Genomic DNA, 27,912 nt, shown 5'->3' with positions numbered 1-27,912 from the left:
TTAGTTTATTACAGACACCAGTGCTGGCAGAAACTGTATGCTGGCAGGAAAAAATAAACACACAATCTTGGTACTTCAGTATTGGATATAATAATTTTAGTTTTTAAGCAAAACACTCCAAACTACATTTCTCAAAGCAGAAAATTCTCAAAGTGAAAACAAATCATCAGCTTAAATATAAGTTTATCATGATCTGTTCACACTTGAAAACGCTAGTCGGCACTTTACAGGACCGCTGTGTTGTTTTAATGTGGATGTAGCTTAGTTTGGTATAAGTAGCAAACTAGAAAACTAGAGAACAAATGAAACAAGGTGTTAGTATTCAACAGCAGTTAAAAAGAAAGTAAAATAAGTGAAGGAGAACATTAAAGTGTCAAAATATAATATGGAACCAGAAGCAGTCAAAAGGAGTTGTGATTATGTCCCACATTGAGTTCAAGTACACACAAATTCAGTATTTCTAAGTTTGGAGACTAATTGTACACTTATGTGCACACGTGTCTGGGAAAATCTCCCATCGCCATGTCAACAAACAGGAATTCTAAACATTTTCTGACATCATACCAAGGAATAATGGCACACAATCTGACATTCCAAGCCAAAAGCTCCAGTTATCCAGTTCACACATAAACTTTAGTTGGAGTCAACCTCGAAGGCCATTTTCCAAAAAGTTCAGCTTCAGTGGCCAAAACGGTGTTTGCATGAAGATGGTAGGTGCAAAGACTAAGAAAAATCTACAGTTATCCAAACACCTGTGTTCATGTGTACAGGGCCTGAGATCTATCAGTGCTCTATATAGATGTTAGTTTAGAAATGTCTGGTGACTTTATATGATGCTTGAGGACACTTATCTGATTCTGCTCAGCCCCGAATGCTTTCCATCTAACTAAAAATGAAAACAGAATAGAAGAGTAAGAGGAGTTGGCTTTGGAACACATGAGAAAAACTAAAGCCAATCTATGTGAGAGCCCTTTGACAGGTCTACACACAGTAACAAGGAGCATATGTATCAATGGGGAAAAGACAAACTGCAGGAAGTAAGAAAGAAAAAAAGAAAAAGCAATGTGCTGGAGGCTGCCAGCGTTTCATTAAAAGGAAAATGGGGGAAAAATATAACCTTTGCTTTTTGACCAGAAGGAAGCTCACCTTGCTTGATTTCCTGGCTAAAAATCCCAAAACAAACCCATTCAAACCTGCCTTGTCCTGGGAAGTAGTTGATGGTAGTGGAGAGGGGAAAAAAAAACAAAAAAAAAACCCACACACACCGTCTTCTAATGACTTTGTCCTCAATGTGCCCCATCCTTGTTTTCATGAACGTCCCGCGGCCCTCTGTTTGTTTTAATCCTTTCCAGGGGTTTGTGTTTTCAGGGTGTTTTAGCCACGTGATGAAGCACCAGAGGACTGCTTAAGACCATTACATGAGCAGCGGCTGCCACTTAAATATACCTCAGTGGCCAAATGCATTAAGCCAACAGCCAAACAGTCTTATGCAAATGGGAGTGACAGTGCATTAAGATCCATCATCACTCCCTACAGATTTGAAGCTTAATAATAGTTTTACAGCAAATCACAAGATTTTTGTTTTTGTTTTCTTGAAACATTGTGTTTCTTTGTCTGTCCAAGAAGAAGAAAAATATATTGTCTTCTTAACTGGTGCACAACTAGAGGGGAAGTGCTTAAATTTCTCAACATGGCTTTCTGGAAGTAGCATCTGCATCTGTTTGGCATCCTTTAAAATAAGGTCTGACAGCTTATCCACTGCCAGTTCCACACACCTGTGAAACGGAAAGCCAGCTCTGAAAGGTCCAACGCGTGCTTCTCCCTCTATACTTTGCAAGTATGAACTCCGAGTCCGTGATGGTTGACTGGAAGTCCTTTCAAGCCTCACTGATTCTATACATTGTAGCTTATAATCACATATAAAGATGGAAAGCCTTAATGACAAACAGAATAGGGCACCTCTGCCACTATTCCTCAAGTGGAAAATTAAATCACCAGAATAGGCTGAGGTCAAAAACCTAACTTCGACTGAGCACCTTTCAAGCTTTCAACACCAATCTGTGAACGCTTAGGCCTGACAAGCAGAAACTATTCTTTCAAAAGTGAGCTGGTTTCTTTCTCATTAAAACAAGACTGCATTCCTCAGAAATAGCAACTCATAAAAAGATATTAATGGAGACCAATAAAATCATTGCACAACACATTTGTACAACAAATGTAACTCAAACAATGTTTTGTTACATTCTTCCTTCTTTTTAGCTCATAGCCAAAAATGCACATTTTCAAGAAACACCACATACAGTGATTCTGCTGATTCACTTCAGCTTCTACTGGGGGAATCCGAGAAATGTTTGCATTATGTTGAACAATTAACCTAAAGGCAAATTCTTCTCATATGATCTTGCTTAACTATTTTTGTAGGGAATTCATTTGTTATCTCATTAAGCTGAAAAAGGTGCCAGCTTTAGCACGCGGTGTTGCCAACCATAATCCATTATTGTCCTCCTGCTGTAAATGCCGCCATCCCTCCTTTCTACAGTGTTTTCACAAGTTCTGCAATAATATTATCAGTCTATTCACTCAGAATGCCTATACACACTGTGAAATTCAGGCCAGAAACCAAAACCTGAGGAGTCTTTTTTTCTTACTGGGTTTCAAGCTATCCTGAGGTTCCAAGTAACTCTAATCTACTACATGACACCCTCCCACTGTTGTCTGGCAAATATGAGAAAGGACAATTAAATCACACATACTCTTGAGCTGGATGCAAAATTGTCTACTCCGACTGAAGTCAAGTGCTCGCACCAGCAGCTGGATGCATTAAAAACAACATTAAAAGAACATTCTGTTCCCAGTGATATGGAGATTTTTTTCCCCCCTTCACAGCGCTTTGGTCTTTAACTTTCCCATTGTTTGATTTCTCTTCTTCAAATCCCGTGACATCGTCTGGATTTTGTCATGAAAGCATTCTTTAAAAAAGCAGCGATTTAACAAATAAGACATTGCAGCAAGCTCTCAGGAGTCACTATGATTACTGGGGTAATGATGAAACAAATGCAGATGACTGATGATGAAGTTCCACATGAAACGTTATTTAAAAAAAAAAAAAAAAAAAGGGGTTCTTTTTTACAGCTATGTGGAAATAAAAATTCAGAGTATAAACACGGTCAAGTCAAAAGCTCATAAAAAAAATATAATTTCAGACCTTAAATTATACTTTCCCAAAATCATCATACATTATGGTATTTGCGTCGTCACCATTTTCTGTAAAAAGGGCTTTGTTCAGAGAAACCTGTTTCCTGTCCAGCTTTGCTGTTCTTGGCAGCACTCAGCAGATGGGACTGATTTCTGACAGACCACACACCATTTTAAAGGGTGGATGGTGTTTATTTTTACAAAAGGGCTTGCAAATACCTCTGAAATGGGTCAAGATATATTTGTAAGAATTAAGTAACCTATACATTTACCATTCCACCCCTTTTCTGCCACTCCACCCTTTCCGAAATGAATGAATTAAAAAATGTCTGTGATAAGTTCCATGGCATGACCCTGACATGGTGATTGGCTTTTAGAGGTTTGCAGCTGGTGTGTGCAGATGTGTACAACATCAAGCAGGGCACCATCAAGGAAATGTCCACATAGACAGCACATGCATTCAATACACGTGACTGCTTATGTACATATATCACAGCAGCAAATTGACATGGCAGAGGCTTGTTTCCTGGATCTTGCTGCAATGGTGCAGCTGTTGATTCAGCTGCAATGTGTGTGTGTATGAGATTGTGAGTTGGACACAGAGAGCTTTTGGTGGGTGTACAACAGTTGTGAGGCCAGTTCAGAGACTGAGAGAACAGCAGAACTCGAGGCTAAGAGCATTGACTGAACCATCCCCACGAGACTTAACAGCCATGTTAACAATCCAAGTGTTAACTCACAGTTACAGCCCCATTACCCCTCTTGGCCAACACTAACACATACATATGGATATGAAAGGGCTTCACACATTACAAGGAGGGCGAATTTGCAAAAACATTCTGCTGCTGAAATTCTGTCACGATTACACATCCTCTGCTGGATAACATGCAATTATTTGAACGAGTTCATTAAACACAAACATTTGTTTACGCGTTTTAATGCTTCTCACACTGACCTACTTATGTCAGCATCTCACAATTGTTTTACAACTAAATATTTTATCTGGACAGTCTTAATTCTTTAGACTTTCTATGTCAGTGCAGAGAAATCCATATTGCTTCGGTGCTATAAACCTAATGAAATTAACGACTCCTGGCCTCAGATCTGAGTGCACTGGTGCTTTTATGTCACGCCTGGCATTATTTACAGAACCACAACCTCTGGGAAGGAGAGATGGAATAGGGATCAGGGATGAACTGGCTAGAGGTTCAAAGACATGTCTAAACTCAAATCCACTCCAAGCTCTTCTGTGGTGCACAGTTATCGTCTTAACCAGCCGAGCCTCTCAACTCTCTGATGCCCCATGACTCAACTTCTACAGAGCTCTCCAACCGGCTTACTGGTCTGTGCCATGATTTTACACTCCAACAGATCAAAACTTGTGTGTTCAACTGCTCACTGACACGTGTTTTTTGTTAAACAATCAAGACCCTTGTTTTCAAAGAAATTCTTATGTTACACTAGACTGACAGCAGTGAGATGTTAGCAGTTTAATCGAGTGCAGACAAAATGGCATTAAAACAGCAGGAAAAGAACAAGCAGGGAAACATGAAGGAGAGACCAAAGTGAAAGCCTGAACGGACAGAGGGACGTAGCTGGAGAAATTCCTTCCTTACTGACTACATGAAGAGGGTGGACTGTTGCCGTGAACTCAAGGAAGTCCAACAGACGGTGAGTAAGAGGGTTTGATCAACAAAAGCAAGTGAGCTTGGGGAGAAAGTGCGGAGGTGGGCCATTTTATGCTGCTGTTGTCAGCAAATGAACTCCTAATCTCATTCCCAAAGCACAATGTGTAAAAGTGTGGCGTCAAAAAAATGACTTTATTGCACGAGGGAGAGAATTTCTCACATGTACTGATGTCTCACTGAGTATGTGCGGCACATGGGTGTGTTGGATGGGCAGGAAGCAGTCCAGCTAAGAGTTTCCATTTTCATCAACTTCAAGGTATTTTACACACCTCATCCATTTTCTTTAAACAATATAGTCTATAGTCACACTCTGTTTATTTTCCTGAATAATTGGGCATATATCCTGATCACGCTATCAAGAGTTATCCACATGGAAATCTTACAATGAAAATATGCCTTTGGAAAAAAAAAAAAAAAAAAGCAATACAACAACAGCTGTATTTTGTCAGGACAGCTTTCTGGAATGAGGCAAATAGTCACACTGAATGTTTTAACATTACGCTCATATTCAAACCAAAAGAGGTGGAGGCAGCGCTTCGGTACAGTGCATCTAGAGTCCTTGTTAAAATTCCAACCAGGGGAATCAGAAGGCGCCTGGTTTGCATTACTTGGTTTTGTAAACTGCTTCAGGGACAGTTAAATTGCGTCTTTCTATGACATTTAAATCTGCTTCCTAAACCAAAAACGGAAAATAGACAAAGGAGGAATGGTAAAACAAACCGCTATCCACCATTTATTTTATTACAGACAATTAACATACTATGAAGGAAGTTTAACACAATCAGGAGGCTGAGATTTAAACAAGAAAGTACCCACAAGAGATATTCAAAGAGAACCACATACTTGGCAACAAACTTCAAAAATACAGAATCTGGTGTCAAGACTGAAAAATGTAAATGTATTTATTTATTTATGCATTTTTTCCTCAGACCTATCTGATCAGTCTGGTCTACAAACATTCCTAGTCGTCCAAGGAATAATTCACCAACTCTTTGAAAGACAATCCAAAACTCTAGATGCCTTTTGTTCCATTCTCCATTAAGATTGTCCCACACTACTTCAGCAATGTTGAGGCCAGGGCTAACGGGAGAATTCATCATCTCCAGTCCAGTTCTTGTGTCACAAATACTGTTTTGGATCTGTCAAACTGTGTTAATTTACCGTATTTTCCGCACTATACGCTCAACTGATTATAAAGCGCACCCTCAATTCTGTACTTAACCCATACATAAGGCGCACCTGATGGCGCCTTATGGTGCGTAAAATACGGTAGGTCTTTTTCACAGATGTGACTGAAGAGATGCGAACAAATGATGTGCTAGTAACAAAGTACTTAAAGATACAATTTAAAATATGTTCATTGCCAAGCTGTTTGTTAAGTGTAGACAAAACATTGTTCATGTCCCGACTTAAGAGGCTTTGTTTTACTTGAACGATTTATAGGCCAGTCTTAAGTGGCCTAAACAAACATTTTTGTCTAAAAATGGTCAGCTACAAAGACTGGACTGTAAATGAGTGAGAAAGGAACTAAATGTAAAGAAAAACTTTGAAAGACCTTCAGAAAGCCTGGAGATCTATTTGGTCAAAACTACTTAAAACAATTACAAGAAAGTCTGGCTCCTTGGAAGTAAAACATAAAGAAATGAAGGGTGCATCAGGACTTTTTCACAGTACTATACATCACCAGTTTGTTTCATGTTGGGCTTTAAGTATCCGAAATCCCTTTTGAGTAGTGCTTCAATAGCTGAAGCCTAACTACACCATCAACTGTTTTCATTAATTAACATCAGATCGTCAAATGTACAATTTTTTTGACTGTTGAGAGGATGAGAAGGGATGAGACCTGCCAGTCCCTAAATCAATCAGACTTTTGATACTGAAACAATATGTATGTTTCACTACCTAATCAGCCTTTCGGTTTCTATTTTGGGGGCAAAATCTTTAATGGCAATCATTTATTGATGTTTGAACAACACTAAGGATAAGTTGTAGGAATAAAACCTAGCTAAAGACACTAGAGCATCATTAATGAGTAATTGGAAATTACTTCACTGATGGCTTTGTACTTTATAAAAACAAATCCTTGTACATATAACTAATACAAAATACCATATATTTATACAAGAACTATTTGAACTGTATGAAATCCAGTTTGTCTCACTTGACTGACCAATTAGCATCACTAAAGGATTATTAAGAAGTTGAGAAGTCCATTGAAGGCTGTTTCAGGTTAGAAAAAAAAAGAGAAAAATCCCTGTTCTATTCATTGTAGAGAAACCTGAAGGCAGTTATTAAAACAAAAGTCAGTGAGGCCGTGCTGCCCTGATAAGGTACATGTTTAACACCACTTTAAACTCCAGATAATCTTATATATCATAGTATATTACGTAAGTGGAAAAGCCCAAAGTGTTGTGTCAGCTGTGTTTTACTATCAGAGCCCTGGAGCGGTTTAATGTCAGTGACGTTCCATTGTTTCTATTTGTTTAGATACGTAATTAGAAGCAAGAGGACGAGCACCTGACATCTGCTCTCCTAACAAGAGAGAAGTGCTGCTCAGTGGGCTTGAACACAACCCAAAGACAAAGAAAACATTATCCGAGTACAGACTACACACTCACCTTCTGAAAGAAATCCTCACCGCCATTGACTCTCCCCTCAGAGGCAGCTAGAGTGAGACAGAGAAAGAGAAAAATAAATATATAAAACCACATAGAACCTCAGTCTTTAAGACACAATGTAACTAACACAGCCAAATCACACATCGATTATCCTGTCCTCTAAAATTTAAGGTGTCTTTGGTCAGAGCAGCGTTTATGGTGGATCTCCATTTCTTTGAATATTGTGTTTGGAAGGCCCGCTGATACTGCTGACTGGCAGGAATGGAATAAAATGTTCCAAGTCATTTTCTATAATCCCAGAGATTGGATACAGCTTCCGTGTAACAAATTGATGGAAAACTGTGAAAATATTTGAGCATTTTACAGTAGCCGATAATTGGGTGTTTCATACCACATTTGGGTCAGATTGTGTCCGTTTCTTATTTCCTAAAAAGTGCTTCCTTCTTTTGAAAATATGTCAGCACATTGTAAACGTCTGCTCTTTATCAACTACAGTCTATAAGATATAAAAAGCTGAAAAAGTGCTCCAAAAAGTCTTGTAAACAAACTAAGCACTTAAAATGTCTGTGGTGTGTTAGTGTACTTTTCCAAGCAGGTGAATATGCCAAGAAACTCCCTCAGCTGATACAGTATGCAGGATAGAAGCAGAGAGCCAACCGCCAGAGTAAGTCGGGCCTGAAGTCACTCCAGCACATCTGCAAGTCCTTCAAACTGTGGCAGCTCTGTTGATGTAAAATACATATCTGCTGTCCAAGGAGAATTCTCATGTTCCTCTGACATTTGGGAATATGCGGAAAGTATAATGATGCATTGAAGCCAGTGTCTTTGTGAATCTGGCAGCAGCAGCACAGGCAGTGTGGGTTATACAGTTCAGCCTTAAGGAATAATCTCAGTGCAACAAGCAGAATGATGTTATATTCAAAAGCAACCAAAATCCTTTAACTGCCACCGACATCTAGATGGAACACAAAGTTGCTGATTAACTTTTCAGTTGATCAGCTGATTGTAATTTATCTTTAGCCGGACTAGTATCCTAGGTCCTGTCACATTTGCACGAGGATAAACCCATTTATTTTTCTTAAGAGATGCAGTACAACTCAAAAAAAAAAGAAAAAAAACCAACCACATGCCAAATCATAGCACCCAACCATTGTTTTCTTCCAAAGAAGACGTGAAATTTCCACTTACTTATAAAACAATGCACCCAATAAAACATGGGCGTGTAGATCAATGTTGAGAGTTCCCCGTCCACACCACATCTCAAATAGCAAACATGAAAATAAAAACCCTCAATGACCAGTTTAATTTTCAACCAAACAAAAAAGCCAGAATGCCTACATCATGAGCCTTAAACACGTGTTTGTGCTCAAGCAGACTCCAGAGTAAACATTTCCAGATTACAGTTTATGCAGGCAGACAGGCCTCGGCTGTCTCAACAGGTGAGGTCAGTTTCTGAAGAAATGTGTGTATATATATATATATATATATATATATATATATATATATATATATATATATATATATACACCAGATAAAAGATTCATTCTGGCTGCCCCTTGGCTCATCACTCAAAATTGAACAGCGGTGTAATTAAAGGAAGGAGGTTGATTAAAAACTGATGGCTAATGTAAGGTTAGGAAGACAGCAGTCAGTTTTAATAAACCAGTTTTTTAACCCATCCCAACCCAATGCAACATGCATCAGCTTTTAAATTTAGAGCCTGGATCAACGTGAATGTCACATCAACATTTAGAAGATACGCAAACAATTATGCAAAAAAATTTAATTCTCAAATCATTTTCAATTAATATTTCTAGACTCTTCAGTGGCTGAGGAAATAGGTTTTAGTGAACAGTTTAGAGTATTCCAGTAAACCCTCACGTTTTAGAGAGCATGAATTTTCCATTTCTGCTTCATGCTGCAGACAAATATTGTCAGAGACAAATGGCAACAACCTGGGAAAGATGTGCAGTTTGACCAGAGTTACCTCTCACTATGTGGTAACGGTCAAAAGGCATGATTTGTGAGGTGTTTGAACACCTGGCTGAACATCCCTGGCTGAATATCAGGCATGTCTGACAAGACACAGAAGCTGTGGAGAAAAACTGCCACTTTCTCTGCCAGGTGAGTAAAACACAACAAATCAATAAGAGCTACTCGTATTGTGTTTGGTGTAACGTTAATGACAAGAAAAAGGGACTTATTTGCAGGACATTTGGAACTGCTTTCAGTCAGGGCAACGACTGGCTAACATCTTGTAGTGTGGGACTGTCAGAGATCAGCGATGTGGTTTGAAATCACTGTAACTTCAAAACTCTAGAAGACAAGAGAAATGCATCATGTAGTGTGAACAATACAACGATACGACAACACTGAACATCTGGTAGTCTGAAAATGGCTTTAAAAAAAACCCACTGGACGCCACACCAGAGCAAATTGGTAGGAACTTAATATATAAAACCTAACTCTGCACCATTCAAGCAGTTGGAAGGATTCTGTCACAGAAAAGCTAGAGCAATCCTTTATCCCTCCCTTTGTGAAACACTAACCAACATTGTTAATTGATTCATGGAAAATTTCACTAACGCGATACTGCATGAGAAGGACTCACATGCTGATGCAAGAGCTGCTCTTCTGGACTTCCAAAGTATATAAAAGTCAGAATACAACTTACTTTTCCACGAAAATATACTACATCCTTATATAGGAAATAGTTGTTGACTGCTTTATCAAGGTTAAACATATCTTTCTCACCTTTGACTTGCTCAGAACAAATCTTCATAACATTTTTTCCCTTTTTTTTTTTAAACTTTGAATCATTGTCTATTGTCCTATGAGTTCCTGTTTTCTCTGCTCTGTTGTACTGTTGTTGTGCCTTAATTTTATTTTGTGTGCAGCACTTTGGTCAACTCTGGTTGTTTTAGGCATGCTTCATAAATAAATTGGACTTTCCCTGACTTAATCGCATCACCTGCTTTGTAAACTGAGAAAATTCAGACTGTTTTTAGACTCATGTATGAGTAACATTACTGATTGGGAAATATAATGGTTGAAGCAATCTTGGATGCCTCCCCAGCTGTCTCTGATCTTTGTTTAAAGTCTCAGTCTTAGTCTCAGTCTGCTTCATGCTCACAGTGATGTAATTGGCACGCCACCAAATGCTGTGCTTAATCAGTCAAGAGACCAATAGGACAAAAGAAAAGGTAAGCCAGTGCACTGTGAACACCGATGTAGATTAAATCTAGCATTTTAAGTCAGGACAAATTCCTCCACAGTAATTCATACAAAATACTTCCCAAACTCTCACATCTGTTGGATTTTCTTGTTTCACTCACATGAAGCTTTTGGTGCCAAAAAATAACCAAATAACATTTGGGATGTTTACAGGATAATAATTTTTAAATATATATATATATATATATAAACATTAAGTGCATTCATGACTCATCTCAATGACGGCAGGTTTAAGTGTTTACATCCAGTATTTAGTTTTGTAATGTGCAGCACTGAAAGAAGTGCTCAGTTCTTTGGTGACCTGAAGTTATTCAAGATTATGAAAGACTGTAACTGTGTGAGTTTCTTGTAAGAGTGGAGACAAACAAAAAATGAGTGCAGCAACAGCAGACAGTTTTCTTCCTCCCGCATGTTAATGAAAACCTATACAGCAGACCAGTTATCCGTATACAATCTTTTCCTTTATTAACAAAACAATAGCAAACCCTAAAGGGAAAAGGTGTCTCTCGGTGGAGAAATGAGGACAAATATAAAACTAAGGACACGGTAAGTCAATAAAAAAGTGCCACTTATTTACAGTTTAACTGCACTAGATCAGTAATACTCAATTTACTGAGCTGGATCGACACAGTACACAACCTCTGCTGAATGTTGATCTGAATCAAAGAGAGGATGTTGATCTTATCATTAAAAAACATCCTCAACAGGAAAAAGTCACTCATGTGATTTAACCAAAGTGATATATATATATATATACATAAATGTAAGAGGTCTGAGTTAAAGGAAATATTAACATAAAGATGGAGATGAACACTAAAAACGTGAATGGTTGTTAACATACAACAAAAGTCAAACGCAAACAGCACAACAGCATTTTTGGCACACAAGTGCAGGAAGCTAAAAGGAATCTGATATGGAACATGAGTGAAAATGTGTCGTGTGTTGAGAGCAAAACATCCTGTTGGCACGTGTAAACTGGCCATGAGAAGACACAGGAGCAGCACAGCATGGTGTCCTGTGAACTCTGGGAATACGGAGAGTGATATTCTAAATAGTGTACAATAAATTTTTTTAAAAATGTTAAGTAGTCAAATTCGGCTCTGCTTGCTTTAATGTAGGGTAATAGCTACTTGTGGCATTTGAAGACATCGCTTGATCATCTGTGGGGAGATAAACCATCTTCACTTGGCACTTAACCTTCTATTTCGATTTGTTGAACCCCATAAGTGATTTTTAATGGTTGTTTCACTGGCTGGTAATACAACAACTAATGAGAGATGTGTAGGTGGGACCAAGGGTGAGGACAGGGCTCCACAGTCTGACCAATTCTGACCACATGTGATCAAAGATCTGTAGAGTGTGACTAACATCTTTTTTTTCTGGGTTGCACTCATGTGTTTAACAATTATAGGGGCTGTTTTTACTCTCTTTTCTGTGTGTGTGTGTGTGTGTGTGTGTGTTTTCCCCCCAAACTCACAGGCATAGAAAAACATAAAAGCCAGAGCCAATCAAAGGCAGACATGGGGCAGGTCTTCACCTCTGACTGGCTCTGCCCTGGAAACTCTTCTGATGTGTATGCTTTTGAAAATATGATCTGCAAGCTACTCTCCAAACGTGATACATGCTACCAACTGGTAAAAGGGAGAGGAAATCCTACTTAATAGTAAAACAAACACATAAAGAAAACTTGAACTTTCTGTCTCGCTTGTCATTTGTAAGATGGCAAACTGTTACCTTGGCTGAACATTAGATGCTTCATCAGATTCAGCCCATTTCTATGGCTTGGGTACAATAATCAATAATCACAGCAGTGGTGGAAAAGTAGTAACCCTTAAATTGTTATTGTGTTGCTAAAGACAAACTGAACATTATGGATGTACCTAAAAGAAACAGTAATGTGCAATGGATGCAAAAAGTCTGGAGCCCGGGGGGGGGGGGTGTCTTTAACTCCTGTGCCTCAACTTAAAATTTTCAGCTGGAGGCTTAATTAGCCGTCGCTAGTAAAACGCAACACATTAGGCCACCACCAGTATTTGCAATGACTTTTCACTAAACCCTCACAGACTAAAAACAACACAGAGCCTACAGCTGTGATGCAAGTTAAAAGTTTCTGTTTCTGTTCATGGGGGCTTGAAGTCTCATAAAAACACTTGTGACACCGCACATTGCTTGGACCTAATGAATTACCAGTTTAAAAAGAGAAACAACAACAACAAAAAAAATAACTTTTTTTGGCAAAAGATCAAATGTCAGGAAAGCCATTAACATAAATCCTATGCAGACATTTGAGAGATCTACTTGGAATCAATTAACAGCCAATAGTTAGATGCTGGCACTGACAGATAAGATTATTTGCAGATTTCTTCTACACAATCCATCCTTAGTTTTGCTTCAGAGTACATTTTAGATTCAGAAAGGGAGTATAATGGCTACTTCGTTCACTTCAGAGCCCTGAGCCCTCACATTCTAGGCAAGAACTCTGGCGATTGGGATTATCATCCAAATATCTAACTGAACTGTAAATGGTCAAGATGCTTTGTGGGTAGTGGGATACAGGGATCTGACAAAGAAGAATGCATGGAATAAGAAAAGATGGCATCTACTGTTCTGCTTTTTTTTCCTATTTTTTTTTTTAAAGTGTTCAATGTGAGTCAAACAAAGTTAAAGAAAAGAAAGAGTAAATCATTGGAGCACTTTGCTACTTCTAAAAACCTCTAACCACAACTGAGGGTCTGGGTCAACTTAGAATTATGCGGACAGTAAAGATGAGTCAGTCTCTATTTGGTTAAAACAAAATAAAATAAAACCTCCCCTACCAAGAGCAAAACTGCCAACGTGAACAAATTAATGATTGAAAGGCTTCTTATTTCTTTCTTTTTTCATGTTAAGGGCACACTGACATCTAAGCTTTGAAAGCAGTCCATTTACTGGCAACCTTTTCTGCAAAAAACACAAACTTCACTTTCACAGCATTCATTTTGGCTCAACTTAGGATCTGACTGTCAAACAACAAAACTAGAGAGGAAGAAGATGACTTGAGAGATTTTTTGCATATATTTGCTTTCTTTCTCAAAGAATTAACAAGCATTTTTCCCCCACAAAAATGCATAGCTCATGCCTCATTACCAAGATAACCAGAAACCCTATTATTTTATCTGCCAACACAAAAACCCAGCTCAAATTATAGGCCTCCTTTAGGACAAATCAACTAAAGATCTCAACCAGAGTTAAAGCACACATATCTACTCTAAAGCATATTCCTCAGTTGTGATTTACAGAAAAAAAGGAAACTTAATTTGTTGTTTTTTTTCTTATAGGTTAGATGAGGACAAGTGCATTTCTCCTGCCTCCAGCACATGCGTCACTGCAGAAAAGCAACCGTCTGATTCAATACTGTTTAAATGTTGCGATCAGCACGATCATTTGGTCCATTTTGGAAAATATGGAGCAAATAATGTACCATTAACTTCAAGCAACTAATATGATTTTAAATTCATTTGAGAGAATAGACAGGATAGTTGACGTTAATCAGATCCACGCCCTGAAATTCCTTCCACGTAATTACTTAATGTATCCAATCAGTGTCACTGCATGTAAAGGACAGAGAGAAACTGCAGTTGAAAGCAAACAGGACTCCGTGCTGCCAGATGGAGCAGCGTCTGGTATTCATTATTTTGCGGAAAGACCAAGTTTCTGGGAGATTCCGCTGTTTTGACACTGAAGGAATGTAAACAGCATTTATTTCTACGGTTATGACTTCAATCCACACACAACAATCCAGCAAACAATAGAGAAATAGAACCTAATAAATCAAATCATAAGACAATTTTGAAGTGAATATTTTCACAATTACAGAATTTCTTTTGTACACAACCAAGATTTAGCGGAGGGCTGGCAGTGAGCAAAAGTTCAACAAAAACCAAGTTACAATGACTCCTGATGGTTCAGGAGTCATTGTAACATTATCCATTTACTTTAACATGCTATACAGAATCAGTCTTTCAGTCATCACCAAATAATAAATCAGGGGTTGTACACTTGGGGCCACATATATAAACAAATGTGGATGCACATTAACTACTGGTATGTCTTTTTCCAACACAAAAACTAAATAAAAGTGATTTATAAAGGCGTACCTCATGCACAATTCAAACTATGCGTCACATTAAGCCTAATGTGACTAAATTAAAAACAGGGTGTAATAGAATTAAACTTTTAGTGAGAAAAACTGTTTGTGCATTCCTTTTCATTTGTTTTTTTTTCTGGGTTCACAGACACCTTCATCACTTTGTAAAATGAATGACCAGAAAACTAAGCTTCCTTTTTGAAATACTGTTTGTAGTAAACATATCATTCAAACTCGGTCTTTCCTCTAACACTATAAGTGGCAATGGTGCTAAGAAAGGAGAGTGAGAAATGCTGAAGTTAGTCACAGAACAAAGGTATAATTTGAAAAAAACAAAAGTTAACTCATGGACACCTGCACATCTCCACACTCCTATGTGGAAACATGCTGTGCTGATGATTTCTTAGTTCTCATCCACATGTACAAATACAGACTTTTCGATACATTTTCTGCTTATGGCCTACATGTAAACCTTGAAGAATCATGATAACCCCTCACTCTAATCTAAACTTGTTTCACAGTTTCTGGCCTAACCAGTATTGTTGTTCTGAAATTGATTCAAGAATCAAAACCACCAAATAGAACATTTTCTTTTCTCCAGTTTCTTGTGTCTCAATTTTACAGTTGTGAAACTGCACTTCTTTTTTATTGTGATGCAAAGAGGTTTTTTTATGCAAATCACTAACAGGAGCTTCTACCTCCATTTGTGCCAAGAGATGAAAGTGGAGACAAGGTTGGTGAAAGTGCATACAATGTCATCATGATGGAGATTTATAAAAGAGGACAAGCACAGCAGCAAAGATCTGATGAAAAGAATGCATGTACATATTTATTCCCTTGTGTGTACAGAGTTTTAGTCAGGAATTTATAAAGCATGTAATGTAGTTAATCTCCTGAATTTATGACATTTTTAATCAATCCGATATTAAGCGATTCTTTTAAAAAGCACAGAATGACTTCAGAAAACTACAGAACTGCTTAAACAACATTGCCAATACTGACCATAGGACTTAGAGTGACTTAGGACAGTCACAGAAAAGTTTGTGAACACTTGTGAACCAGTGAACACTTAATTCCAGCGGCTAAGGTTTCATAACAAATGACAACTCCTACAATGTAGGAAAACATCCATGGTATTTCTGCTCACCACTATTGAAGTGAGACAGATTTATACAAAAGCCGGACATATAAACAATGTTTGACAAGAGAAAAACTGTTTTTCCCGCATTTTTTTCTTTTGGAAAAGAGCACAAAGATAAGATAAGACATGAGAGAAACATAATAAAACGTCAGATGCATTTACACCCGAGCTGGTGATTTCTATTTTCTTTACTGCAATGCATAGATTGGAAAGCATAACATTCGTGCTGTTAGGACACCAGAAAAGCAGCTTCTGTACATCACCTTTGGTGTGCGTCATTTCAAGTTTTCTGTACACTAAATACTGGATGAAATCTCGAGCTGGAAATTCTAACAGTACTACCAAATAGCTGCTTCACTGTGTAATGGACTGTATAGTGGAGATGTTTCCAACAGAGTAACAGACCTTATCGTGAACATTACACATAGGATTTAATACCAGACTTTATCCCACTGCTTAATGACTTCAACCACTACCGATACTACTCATGCACACGGAGGCTTACAAAGAAAATGAATATCTAAAATTTTCCAAACAGTTCAAAAGTCAAGCTTTAAAGATTTACTTCAGCGACAGAATGTCTCCACAAGTACATCATCTCATAACTGACAAGTAGATTGCTATCATAGGTCTGTTTTAAGTTAAAACAGACAACACTTCAGTCTTCTTGTGAACAACTCTGGCACATTTCATGCATGTTGGCACCTAAACAACCAACTCCAGCACCTGAGACACACTTCAGCTGTTTCTCCAAGGATAAGCAGTATCTAATTATAAATTCAGGATTAGGGAATTATACAACTAAAGCACAACCAGCTGTTTGCTTTATATTAGCTTTCAAATTAGTGCTGCCTGTGGAGTTTCCAAAGTTTTTATAAAAGAAATTATTATCTTAAAAAAAAAAAAGTTATTTTTTGTGGCAGACAAACATGCTGAGCAATACAATCCTGCTCTTGGGAATCATTTATTTAGATGATGTCATTAACCAATCACGTGAGATCACTCGAGTACTTTTTATGTTTTGTTTCGCTTTATATCTACCATAGATATTTAGATTGTAGCCTGAAAATAGATTTTCAGACTTTTTGGTCTTTTGGCTGGATTGTCAGTAAAATTTGTCTTTTGATGTAGACAAACTCAGGACAAACTTGTTTTTTCCCCTTTACTTGGACTTTAAATACTACTGATAACCACTTCCAAACAACTGTCTCCCAGCCTATTGGTGAAGTATAGTTCAAGACATGTTAAATCACACTTATAACACAAAATCTGATTTCATGGGCAATTTAAAGATTTTAGAAATTCAACCCCCTTTCTGATTTTACTATCAGGAGCAATGGACACCATTGAATCACCAGGGTTAAAATCTTCAGAAATGCGACTTGATGCACTGATCCTAACATCCCTTCACATGCTTCTGTATATAGAGTTCTTACCCACATAACTGAACAGCTGTCATGTTTCTGCATCAAGCAGAAGTCACTCTCTGTTTACAAAACAGCTCCTCTCCGTTAACTCCGGCAGGGTTGCCAAGCAACAACGTTATCAAAAAAAAATGCACTCGGTGCCAGATGTTGCTGTCTGACAAAGATGAAAGCCTACCAGAAAAAAATAGACTCACTGACACAAAGGTCACAAGGACCGGCAGTTGAACATAATCAAAAATGGATTGTGGTGACAGTCTATTACAACAGTTCTTATGTTCATAAACACTCCATTATCAACTCATATTAGAAATAAATTATACCAGCAACATTCAGTTTTGCTGTTAATCATCTATTTCAAGAAAAGAAAAAGACATCAAGCATCAAGCTGTTGTTGGAAACGTGTTTGGGTTCTTCTACTTCATCTCTCTTCAGTGAATACTGCCAAGTCATTACACAACACTGTACATTCCTGGTGCCTGGTATCTACGACGTTAGATCCCCCACGGAGCACAGGGAGTCAATCTCACTTAACATGCCGAAAACTGCACTGTAAACATTGCATTATACCATTAGGAAATCATTTCAATTTAATCTTCAACAGCATTTTAACAGGATAGATAATGTCTCCTTTAAGGATGTGAAAAATCTCTGGAAAATTTTTTTACAATTAAAATTCTTAGCTCTATTAATTACTCAGCCGCTGAGTTATCGTCACTGATGCACCCTATAAGAATAGCTTGTGTGCCATAGTACAGCTTTCCTAATTCACTTAATATTTTGGCAAGTGCCTTCTACAGAACTAACTAAATTAGATTTCCTTTTCTCCTCTTTTCCGCCCATTATCTTTAGCTCATGTGGAGAATATTCTGGAAACAGTCAGGACAAGATTCAAAAGGTGCCGTCATAAAAAAGCTTCTGCTCCGATCAAGGCAAGTGGAGAAAAGGCAGATTGTACTTGATGTTGAATGAGGAGAGAGAACAACAAACCAAAACCCAAGGTTATCCATATATAAATACTGGAAGCTCTTGGGGACTGGTTAAGCCCTGGACAGTGCGCCTGTATTGGTGTGCGTTTCTGCATTCATGTGAGTGTGGTGGATGCCCATGCATGCAGGCTAAGTCAAGGGGTGCCCCCCCCAGAAACATTTCTAAAATAGCAACCACAAACCAGACAGAATGTAAATCTGCACTTTGAAAAGGGTTGAAGAAAAAGAGGTTTGAGGGCCGTAGAAAAACAGGTATTCATTTCAGCCCATTTACAGATCCAAGAGCAAAGAAATGGGTCAAAGCACTCCGGCTTGACTCGGACTGTGGAAATAGGACTCCTAGTTTTATTTTGTTGAGTAATGAACTACAGGTTTTTCTGCCGACTGAAGCTCAATTATATTACAGCTCCTGAAAGCCTCATCATGCCCAGGATGAAGGAATTCAACGTGTAAGCAAAAGTCGAATAGAACTGTTTAATTGTATCAGCATGTTTCAGTAAATCTGCAAGAAAGAAAAAGAGGGAAGAGAGGAAAGGCAAGATGCATCAAGGCAAAGCTCAGAGAATAATAGAGCCAGTAATTAAACTGAATTTTCCATGAAATTAAGAACACGGTGGCATGCGTTTACTTTCAGTACAGCTTTAATGATTAAACGGTAATTCAAAATGTGGTATACATGGCCACAGGTCAGTAGACTCGATCACATTTATTTATAAGATTAAACACTTTATTTGAACAATGCACAGAAATTATGTTTCTTCTTAACATCAAAAGGTGTTGCACACAACAATTTGAACCACTGGATGTCATCAGCCAGGTTTCCATTGGCTCCATTTTTGATTCTTATGTACATTCAAAAATAAAAAAAAACTTTCACCAGTGGGCAAAAAAGATTTAGACTCTCTAGTTTCCAAGAAGACTAGAAACACATTAAGGGGAATAGAAACAACTGCTCAAATTGCATCTGACCCGGGAAAGATTACAATGGAGTTACTGATCACTTATTTCTGGTCTTGGTGTGACAAACTCACGTGATCCACCACACTTCCCAAATATGATATAAATGTTGCAAATGTTACCAGAGATTCCTCAAGAACTCTTGTGGATGTCCACTGCAGAGTTTTTTTTTGCCCTTCTTCTCATTGCAGTAAGTGCTCTAATTTCTGCTTAGGACAATTTAATATTCTAGATGATCTATAGCCCCACCCTCTGGTGACATTAAACAGCCTAATTTACTCCCTTTAAACCAGTCGAAAGGAAATGTGATTCACATTAAATCTTTTTTGCGACTTTTTGAAAGATTGATTCAGATTAGCTTTTATAGTAAAATTACACCCGACTACATTTGCACCAGCATCTCAGAGCGATATAAACAGAGTTGAAACCAAACCAGAAACAAAAAGGGAGCCGTTTAGTACATTGTACGATTATCTTGTGAAAGCCAGACCAGTGTTCACGCTGGTCTTATCCCTCCCTTTATGAGAAGCCTTTTTAAACAAAGAATCTAATTGGTGGAGGAAAATCTGGAAAGTCATCTCATGCCAAATGCTCCAGAATCAATTCTGCCATATTGTTTTAGCAACACAATATGGGAGTTAATCAATGACTTTATCAATGTCAAAAAGACCAACAGTTTTAAAGTAAGGGACATATGCACAAGCAGCTGGACCCACTACCAAAGCAAAGATGTTCAGATAATAAGGAGTGTAACGTAAGTCTTTGGGATAGTTCCCATTAGTTCATATTACACGGAATTGTATATTATTACAGATGAATTCCCAATGTAGCCTCTATAATTCACATATTTTTCTGTTTATATTGTCTGACAAAGGATGTCAAATTGTGACAGGAAAGCCCATGTCAGCTTGTGGGCTCTTCAAGCAATTATACTCTATACTATAGCTCTTCCCTAAAATCTTGCTTCTTTAACCGCAGCGTGATCTGAAGAAAAGAAAAGAAAAGAAAACACAATTCCAGGAACTTGTCTGTGCAGTGAATTCAACTGTACTTAAATGTATGATGATCTCCCACAGAAGAAGCACCACAGCAAAGTGACGTCAAACATACTTAGGTCCATAACTCGATTCTACTCTCTTGCATTTATAATGGCACAAAGGCCATGTTCCACTAAACCGGCCAAGTTCAGCTCCAGCGGCAGCTCAACCCGAACATGCATGTTCCCATGTCGACCAGAATGTTCCATCCTCATATTCTATAACCGCTTAATCCGTCGGTCGGGTCGCGGGGGGGCTGGAGCCCATCCCAGCGGTGATCGGGCGAGAGGTGGGGTACACCCTGGACAGGTCACCAGCCCATCACAGGGCCACACAGAGACAAACAACCACACACGCTCACACTCACTCCTAAGGCCAACTTTAGAGACACCAAAAGCTAACATGCATGTTTTTGGATGGTTGGAGGAAGCCGGAGAACCCGGAGAGAATCCACGCATACACGGTGAGAACATGCCAACTCCACACAGAAAGGCCCAAGCCGGGAGTTGAACCTGGAACCCTCTCACTGTGAGGCACTGTGAGTGCTAACCACCACACCACCGTGCAGCCCCGACATTAACGTGAAAAAAATTAAATAAAACCATCATTTTTGTGAACTAGTAAATTATCTTTAAGCCTCAAAATTATGTCGCTTATTAGCAGACAAACTCTTTTTTTATACCATGTACAATATCCTGTAGTGTCTCAAAAGCATTTTATACAATTCTCAGTGTTTTTCTTGTTTCATAATAATTTCCAGATTTTTTTTTTTCCCACAGAAACAATACCACACCACAGGTGCGACAGCAGCAGGTTAAAGCCATCTTAACCACGGTGACTTTCTCAGAGACAAATACACGTACCTTATTCATTAATAACATAGAAGAGACGTGAGGGTCATGTTCATATAGGCACTAAGCCAAGCTTACAATTACTCAATTTAACAAGCCCTTGTCAGGGAGCCATGCAACACAAACTGTGAAACTAATTTGACGTTTTGCAAGGCAACCGAGGTAGATTCTACCCCATGGAAAAGAAGTGCATCTCTGTGTTCTTTAAGAGAGTGGACTTTGCCCTGATAATCTAAACAGTTCTTATTCTGGTCCCAGACTACAAAACAAAGCAATCAATGCTTTAGTAATTTCAACAATATAAACAGGCATTCTTCAGAGACTTTCATCCGAATCTGGTATAAAGATCACAATATCTCCAAATGGCAAACGATTTTAACATCCAGATATTGAAAGATTTTCCTCTGTCGTGCTGGCACCGTCTATTGTTTTCCATTCTTTACCGAGTCTGTGTGAAGTTCTCTCCTTTCCCATCTTTACTTACACTTTAGACTAAAAAAAAAGGACTACATGATATGCAGAGAAATTAATTACAAATCAAAATAATCAAAAAAACAAAGTCCCAAAACATGGGTCATAATAACAACATATGATTATATATATATAGTCTCTGATGCCCTGAGTGTTATCAGTTTTCTATTCTTTTTTTTTCCTCGGGTCAGTTTTGTTGGAAGATTAAAGTGGGGATTGTGTTGTGGTGTCAGGCAAAGACCTGGGAAAGTCCGACGACTCCACAGTGGATCTGATCGAAGCTGGAACAACAGAGCAGTGTTTGAACATCCTAGAGGGAGCAATAAAGGGGAGAACGAGAGAAAGAAAAGGCCTGCAGCACATTCCCCAGAAGACGCTCACTTCCTGTCTGTAAGTCTTACTCAGCATTCAGAAGGAAGAGGAGGATGAGGCCCTCACACATGCACCCTCGTATATGGGTATAAAAACCAGAGAGGTCCCTCTTTGAATAGTAATAATCACATTTTTATTCTCTGAATAACAATATTCACATCTTTGAGGTTCACGTTTCCCTCTCTGAAAACTGTTTCCACTGGAATCCAAAATGAAAGTCTGATTTTGTGCACAACCTACAGCCAAAAAATGTATTTTGTCAGAATATATTTTAACATTCTAGTTCAGCACTAGAGTTACAATGATCTGCCTTGAATGTACTGTTTGAACTAGCTGGGCTGACTGTATATCATATTAACTACATTATCAAATCAATTCATTCTTAAAAATAACTGCAAAAACCTTGTTTTGCCCCCTTCTCATGTGCAACAGCCTCTCCATTCTGTAACAACGCTAACCAATGACAGTCTGTGGTTTAGGAGCAGAAAAACAAAGGAGTTCAATGAGGAAAATAATTCACTTAGCCTAATTGTAGGTTGTTGCCACTTTTTCCTCGGGAAACATGTTGTTAGTATGTGAGCATGCACAAGCCCACCGGGAGTCTCTGTCACAAACACCACAAAACTATCATCAGTACTAGTCTGCACAAGGAAACCCACAGCTGGAGCTAGTCAACATAACTAACACTCACTGGACAACACTTGTGATAAACACATACAAAACATGGAACACCTTGAAGACATGCTCCAATTGGATAATCACTGTTGGAGCAAATGTTACCCCTTTCCCACACTTGCTTTTGGTGTCTTCATAATAAAGGTAAAACAGCACAAATGTTCTCTTTCACTGTCCCCTGCACACACATAAAAAAAGTATCTTTCAAGCATTCATGCCCCGTTAAGGTCTCCAAGCCATTAACTTTGGAGTTCTTTTCCAGGGTGCCAAGAGCACAGCAGTAACACAGAGAGGAGTCAGGGTAAGATTTTGTTGTCACTTCTCACTATTTACTGACCTTAACCCAGGGCCCTGCATCCCTGCCAACGCTACAGACGGTAAATTTGTAATTGTCGAGCAGTTAATAATTTCCATTTTCTCCTCAAATAATCTGTGCCAAAGCAGAGGCTTGTAAATAATGACAAATCCAAAGAGTAGTGTAAGTGTGTATGCTGGGATTCAGTACAGAGACATGATGGTGACTCACTAACATCTGTTAATGGGCACAGAGAGCTTCTGGGTATTTTTTTATTCACTAGAATTTATGCAACCCCTGACTTTACAGCTCTCACTAGTCCGATGTCCTACTCTGACCCTTAACCTGTACCTTCTGAGTCGAGCAAAATTCCACTTTTGCACGTCTTCAATTATGGCCACAGGCTTAAGACACGCTCCAATTAATGCACTAACGAGTGATCATAATTCTATGGCTATAGTACAAAAAACAATGGTTTTTCTGCAAGATCAATCAATCATTTACAAAATATTGTTTAGCAAATGAGCTGAAACGGTGCCAGAAAAGTACAAAGGCTATCGATCTCTATAATTACTAACATTTCCATTGTGAATCATTTCAAACAAGTGAATATGAAAAATTTCTGAATGAAAATGTTTCCATTAATAAGTCGATACTATTCATTCAGCAATACTGTGCAAGTACTCAACTGTAATCTACCTCAAACTTCCAGAATGGTTTCTTTTAAGACAAGCCACCAGCAATAATAAAAAAAAAAAGAAAACCAATAACAAAGAAGGATACAAGTTCTGTTTCCAAACCTCAGAATTTTAAGTTTCCAATGTCCAGCCTATAAAATGTGTGTCTGACACAACTTGGGAGTCAGTACAGTTACATACCCGGTTGATTCAAACTATGGTTAGCAGCTCGACCAGTGTACACGAGCGGGAGGGGAACCAAGTTATTACCATCTTTCACATATTCAGTGAACAATCCTTGTTAAACCCCTGCCATTTCTCCTCATAATTGACATGCCAAAAAACTTGGTGTCTCAGTCCTGCGTCGCTGTGTCTTTATATACAACATGCTGGAGTCGCAGAGTCAGCCGAGTACCATTAAAGAGCGACCCTTCTCAGCGCCAAATCAATTTCGACTGCATGTTCCTCCTCTGTACTTTCACACGACACAATGTGCAATGAAGGCACATCAATCCCAGCTTGAGAAAGCGGATGCAAAAGAACGTATTGGCTGAAGTACATTCGATGTCAACATGCTGTGTAAAAAAAACCCTTCTCATATATAAAAGTACGACTGAAGTTCACAGATATCGTCCTCAAAGGACTTAATAATTTTGTCAGATGACACTTCTGTTTTAAAATCAGGAATTTATTAGAGTAGAGTGATGGTCTGGGACTATTTCAGGAGACCACCAGTTCACATGCACTCTTAATGGGCTGCATTTCAGTCACAATTACTGATGCATTTAGTTGTCTGAAAATAAATACTAAAACATACAGCTGAGAGCAGCTTTATTGGGAAGTTCATAAGATTTCATTCAGACTTCCATGTTTACATGCATTTCAAAAGTCTGTTTTTGGTCCAAGTAACACAAGACTTCAGTTTTTTCTAGTGTAACACAAACATGCTTAATGAATGCATGTTGAATATCTAGCAATTCTAAACCAGTTGGAAGTGTGCAGGAAGTAACTGCAGCTGTCTTTGACCAGTGGCTCTTTCTCAAAGGTCAGTCACATTTAATTTTCCGGGAAAGACAAGCCAGAGAGATTGTTACTGACAATATAAAGCTGGATAAAAAAAAAATATACTGGAGATCCCATAAAATGATTTCTTTATGGTCCAAACTCTGGCCTTCAGAACATGATGTACCACATCCAAATGTACAGCTCATCCAATCAAAACACAGCCAGATGTCAGAAAGCTCTAAGCAAACTGGATGAGGCAGAAAGAATCATTTATTAGGATTTGAATTTGCACCTACAGAGAAAAAAAAGATGAGAGCCCCTGATCCAGTGAGCTGAAACAAATCAAGATGACATGACTGTGGCCCTTTGTAGTAACAAATTTTCTACTAAACTCACATTATAGGACTTTATTATATAAACTGAGACATAACCAAGGTACAAACGAAGGAACCAGACTTCCTCAATTGCTGCAGAGGGACAGAGGTCAAAGGTTACAGCAGTTTCACGGCTGAGATAGTATGGCATTTAAACTTTAGCCTACAACTGACCAGAGAGGTCAGGAGACTGGAGCACATCAGCCATTTCCACTCTGCTTCCATGTCAACATGAGTGGTGTCAGCAGTGATGTCATAAAGGACCGATTTGGAAAAGAGATGTTGGCAGATAGAGACCAAACTGACTGTCACACACACTGATGCAACTGGGCATAAACAGACACATTTAGGTAAACTAACAGTGTGACGTGGCGCATGGTGTGTCCGGAAGACTCGGATTAAGGGCCGGCCTCTGGTTAAGTTGTTTTCCTGGAAGAGTTTGAGATGACATGGAGCTTTGAGGAATGTACTGAGCAGTGAGGCTGCAACCAGGACATTCTCATGGGGAGCTACAAGTGTGCGTGCATGCGTCAGTGTGTGTAGGACACACTTCAAGACTAGCTGCTTTTCAGAGTTTGGAGACAAGGAAGAACACCTTAAGAATTACTGATGTGCAGCTTTCACCAGGAAACAGAAAATAATCTAATGCTATCAGCAATGTTGAAACACTTGATATCGTCCTTGTTTTCTTTTCAACATGCTTATGACTGATACGGTTTCTCCTGAGAACTTTGTTGGCTGCCTCACGTTGACTGTCCAACTTTCTGTCTTCCTCTGGAATTGATAAAGAGTCCAGCCCTCTTACCCAATGCTCAAATATTACACGCATGTGTTTTGAAATGTGTGATAATTGACAAACCTGAGTTTCTTTTTTAACCGTTCACCGTCACTTGCGCATCATTAAAGAAAATCACAGACTGAATCGAATCCTTCCCCAAAACCAAAGCAAACACCAAGAAAGTCAGTGGAAATCTTGTTATACTTTTGAGGCAGACTACTTTAACGGAGTCATCAAAGTGCAACGTAATTAGGATCGTAAATACTTCCACATTCAAGCGTTCAGTCGCTTTTTGCCAAAACTCAGCCAAGGCTGTTGCATCCGTTGTTTATGTGAGCGGACTATTTTGCTTAAAACTAAGCAAACTGAATGTTCAGGTCAATTTCAGTTTTGTCTGCAAACACATGCGCGCCACAGAAGTTTGCGTAGAGACACCTTGTGGTTACAACGTGTCACTGCCTCAACAAGAGAGGCACAACTGGGACAACATTGATGATCTAACCGACATCTTCCTGACGCCTTCCACATCGTGTTTAAATTTTAGGCAGAATACACGCCCATGTAACTTCAAAATGCACATTTTTCTTTCGGTGGTTCGACTTTCTTTCGGCTTCAACGTTGGTTAATTTTCTTAGTTTGTAATTTGGTGTTTGACTAAGTGTTGCTGCACTAATTGGAAGCACAGAGCTAATTGACTAATCTTAATTGCCTTTAATTGATTCTTCCGGTTCACTCGCATGACACGTTCAGGTTTCTCTCCCATGCTGCCGAGGAAAACTAAAGTTTTACTGACTAAATGTTAAATTGTATGCCTGTGAAGTAAACAAAGGGCCGACAAAGCCCTCAGAACTAGTCTCGGTCAAAAAAATTGCTGTAAAGTGGGCAAGTTGTGAAGCCTTACTAGTGACAATGCAAACCTTGCACTTAGTTACTCAATTTCTTTACCTAACAACATGACTTCCAGCTTCTTGCGGTCCACTCGGAACCTCTCCTCAGTCCACTCCGGGTCTGGCAGCGGATGGGGAATGCTGAGATCCTCCTCTGATCCCGGGAGGGGAGAGTCGGTGCTGCGCTCGCTGTTGGAGCCCTGGTCCGACTGCTGCAAGTATCCACTTAAAGTGTCGCACTGGGCAGCCATTGCGCTGCACGCCAACTTCTCCAGGGGCCACTGCGATTTATTTCAAGTTAAGTCGAGCTCAAACAAAGCGCTTGACGTCTGTTTGAACTTTTTCCTCCGTCACTTTGTGGCGTCGTGCGAGCTCATGGCAGCGCGGTTGAGACTTTCCCTCTGCAGTTTTCTTCAGGCCCCTTCGTTTTCCCCCATTGGACAGACTTCTAAAAATAGGCAGGAGCACACTGATCCACTCGCTGTAGGTTGTCTGTCTGCCGAGTTAACGGAGCGCCGCACAGCACACATACCATCTAACTCCTCAGGAAAGTTTCACGTGTCATCCTGCAGGAAAAAAAGAAAACTGCAGGACTCCTCCCAGAAACTTTTAGAGCATCGACTGCCCTCTGGGTTGCTGTGACGATATCTAAGTTTTGCTGGTTCTGAGAAAGTCACTGGATTTATTTCGGTTATTCTCTCGATTCACAACTTTACGCATCACTTTGAGGAGACCTTACGTCAATGATATCGTCTATAAGTTTACAAAACATCCATACATAAACGAAGTGTCGCCACAAACAAAGTTGACTTGCATACAAGTTTTTTTGTCTGCCACTTTAACAGCCAGGCAGGTTGGTATGGAGCCCCATTTGACTTATTCATTGATTTATAGAGGAAACACCTCTATCATCCTCTGATTGCGTAAAGATACAGAAAAGAGAAACCCAAATAAATGTGGAACAAGCCCTTTAAAATCAAACAATCTCAACATGAGCCCTCAATCCAAATAAAGATTTACATTTCTTTTAATTGCTTATGGTGAACAAAGAAACCACAGTTTAAAGGTCACAGGTGCTCAGTAATGCAATGGAAAGTTTGTAGAGAAACGTCCAAAAT

At 38.9% G+C, this 27,912-nt stretch overlaps 1 protein-coding gene across 1 annotated transcript in view; it reads right to left on the bottom strand.

Annotated features, from left to right (window-relative positions):
• Positions 1-27,340, bottom strand: part of LOC140312917 (protein bicaudal C homolog 1-like) — a 59,553-nt gene extending 32,213 nt beyond the window's left edge. The window contains exons 1-2 of the mRNA XM_072390804.1: positions 26,853-27,340; positions 7,502-7,548 (exon numbers count right to left, since the gene is read on the bottom strand). Of these exons, the coding sequence (XP_072246905.1) occupies positions 7,502-7,548; positions 26,853-27,045 (240 nt within the window). The 5' untranslated portion in view covers positions 27,046-27,340. The remainder of the gene's footprint in view (positions 1-7,501; positions 7,549-26,852) is intronic.
• Positions 27,341-27,912: the final 572 nt, after the last annotated feature.

The sequence above is a fragment of the Leuresthes tenuis genome, unplaced genomic scaffold (genome assembly GCF_036924035.1).
Source record: "Leuresthes tenuis unplaced genomic scaffold, fLeuTen1.0.hap1 SCAF_8, whole genome shotgun sequence".
Classification (NCBI taxonomy): Eukaryota; Metazoa; Chordata; class Actinopteri; order Atheriniformes; family Atherinopsidae; genus Leuresthes; species Leuresthes tenuis.
Note: the sequence above shows the minus strand (reverse complement) of the source record. Positions and strands in the feature narration are given on the sequence as shown.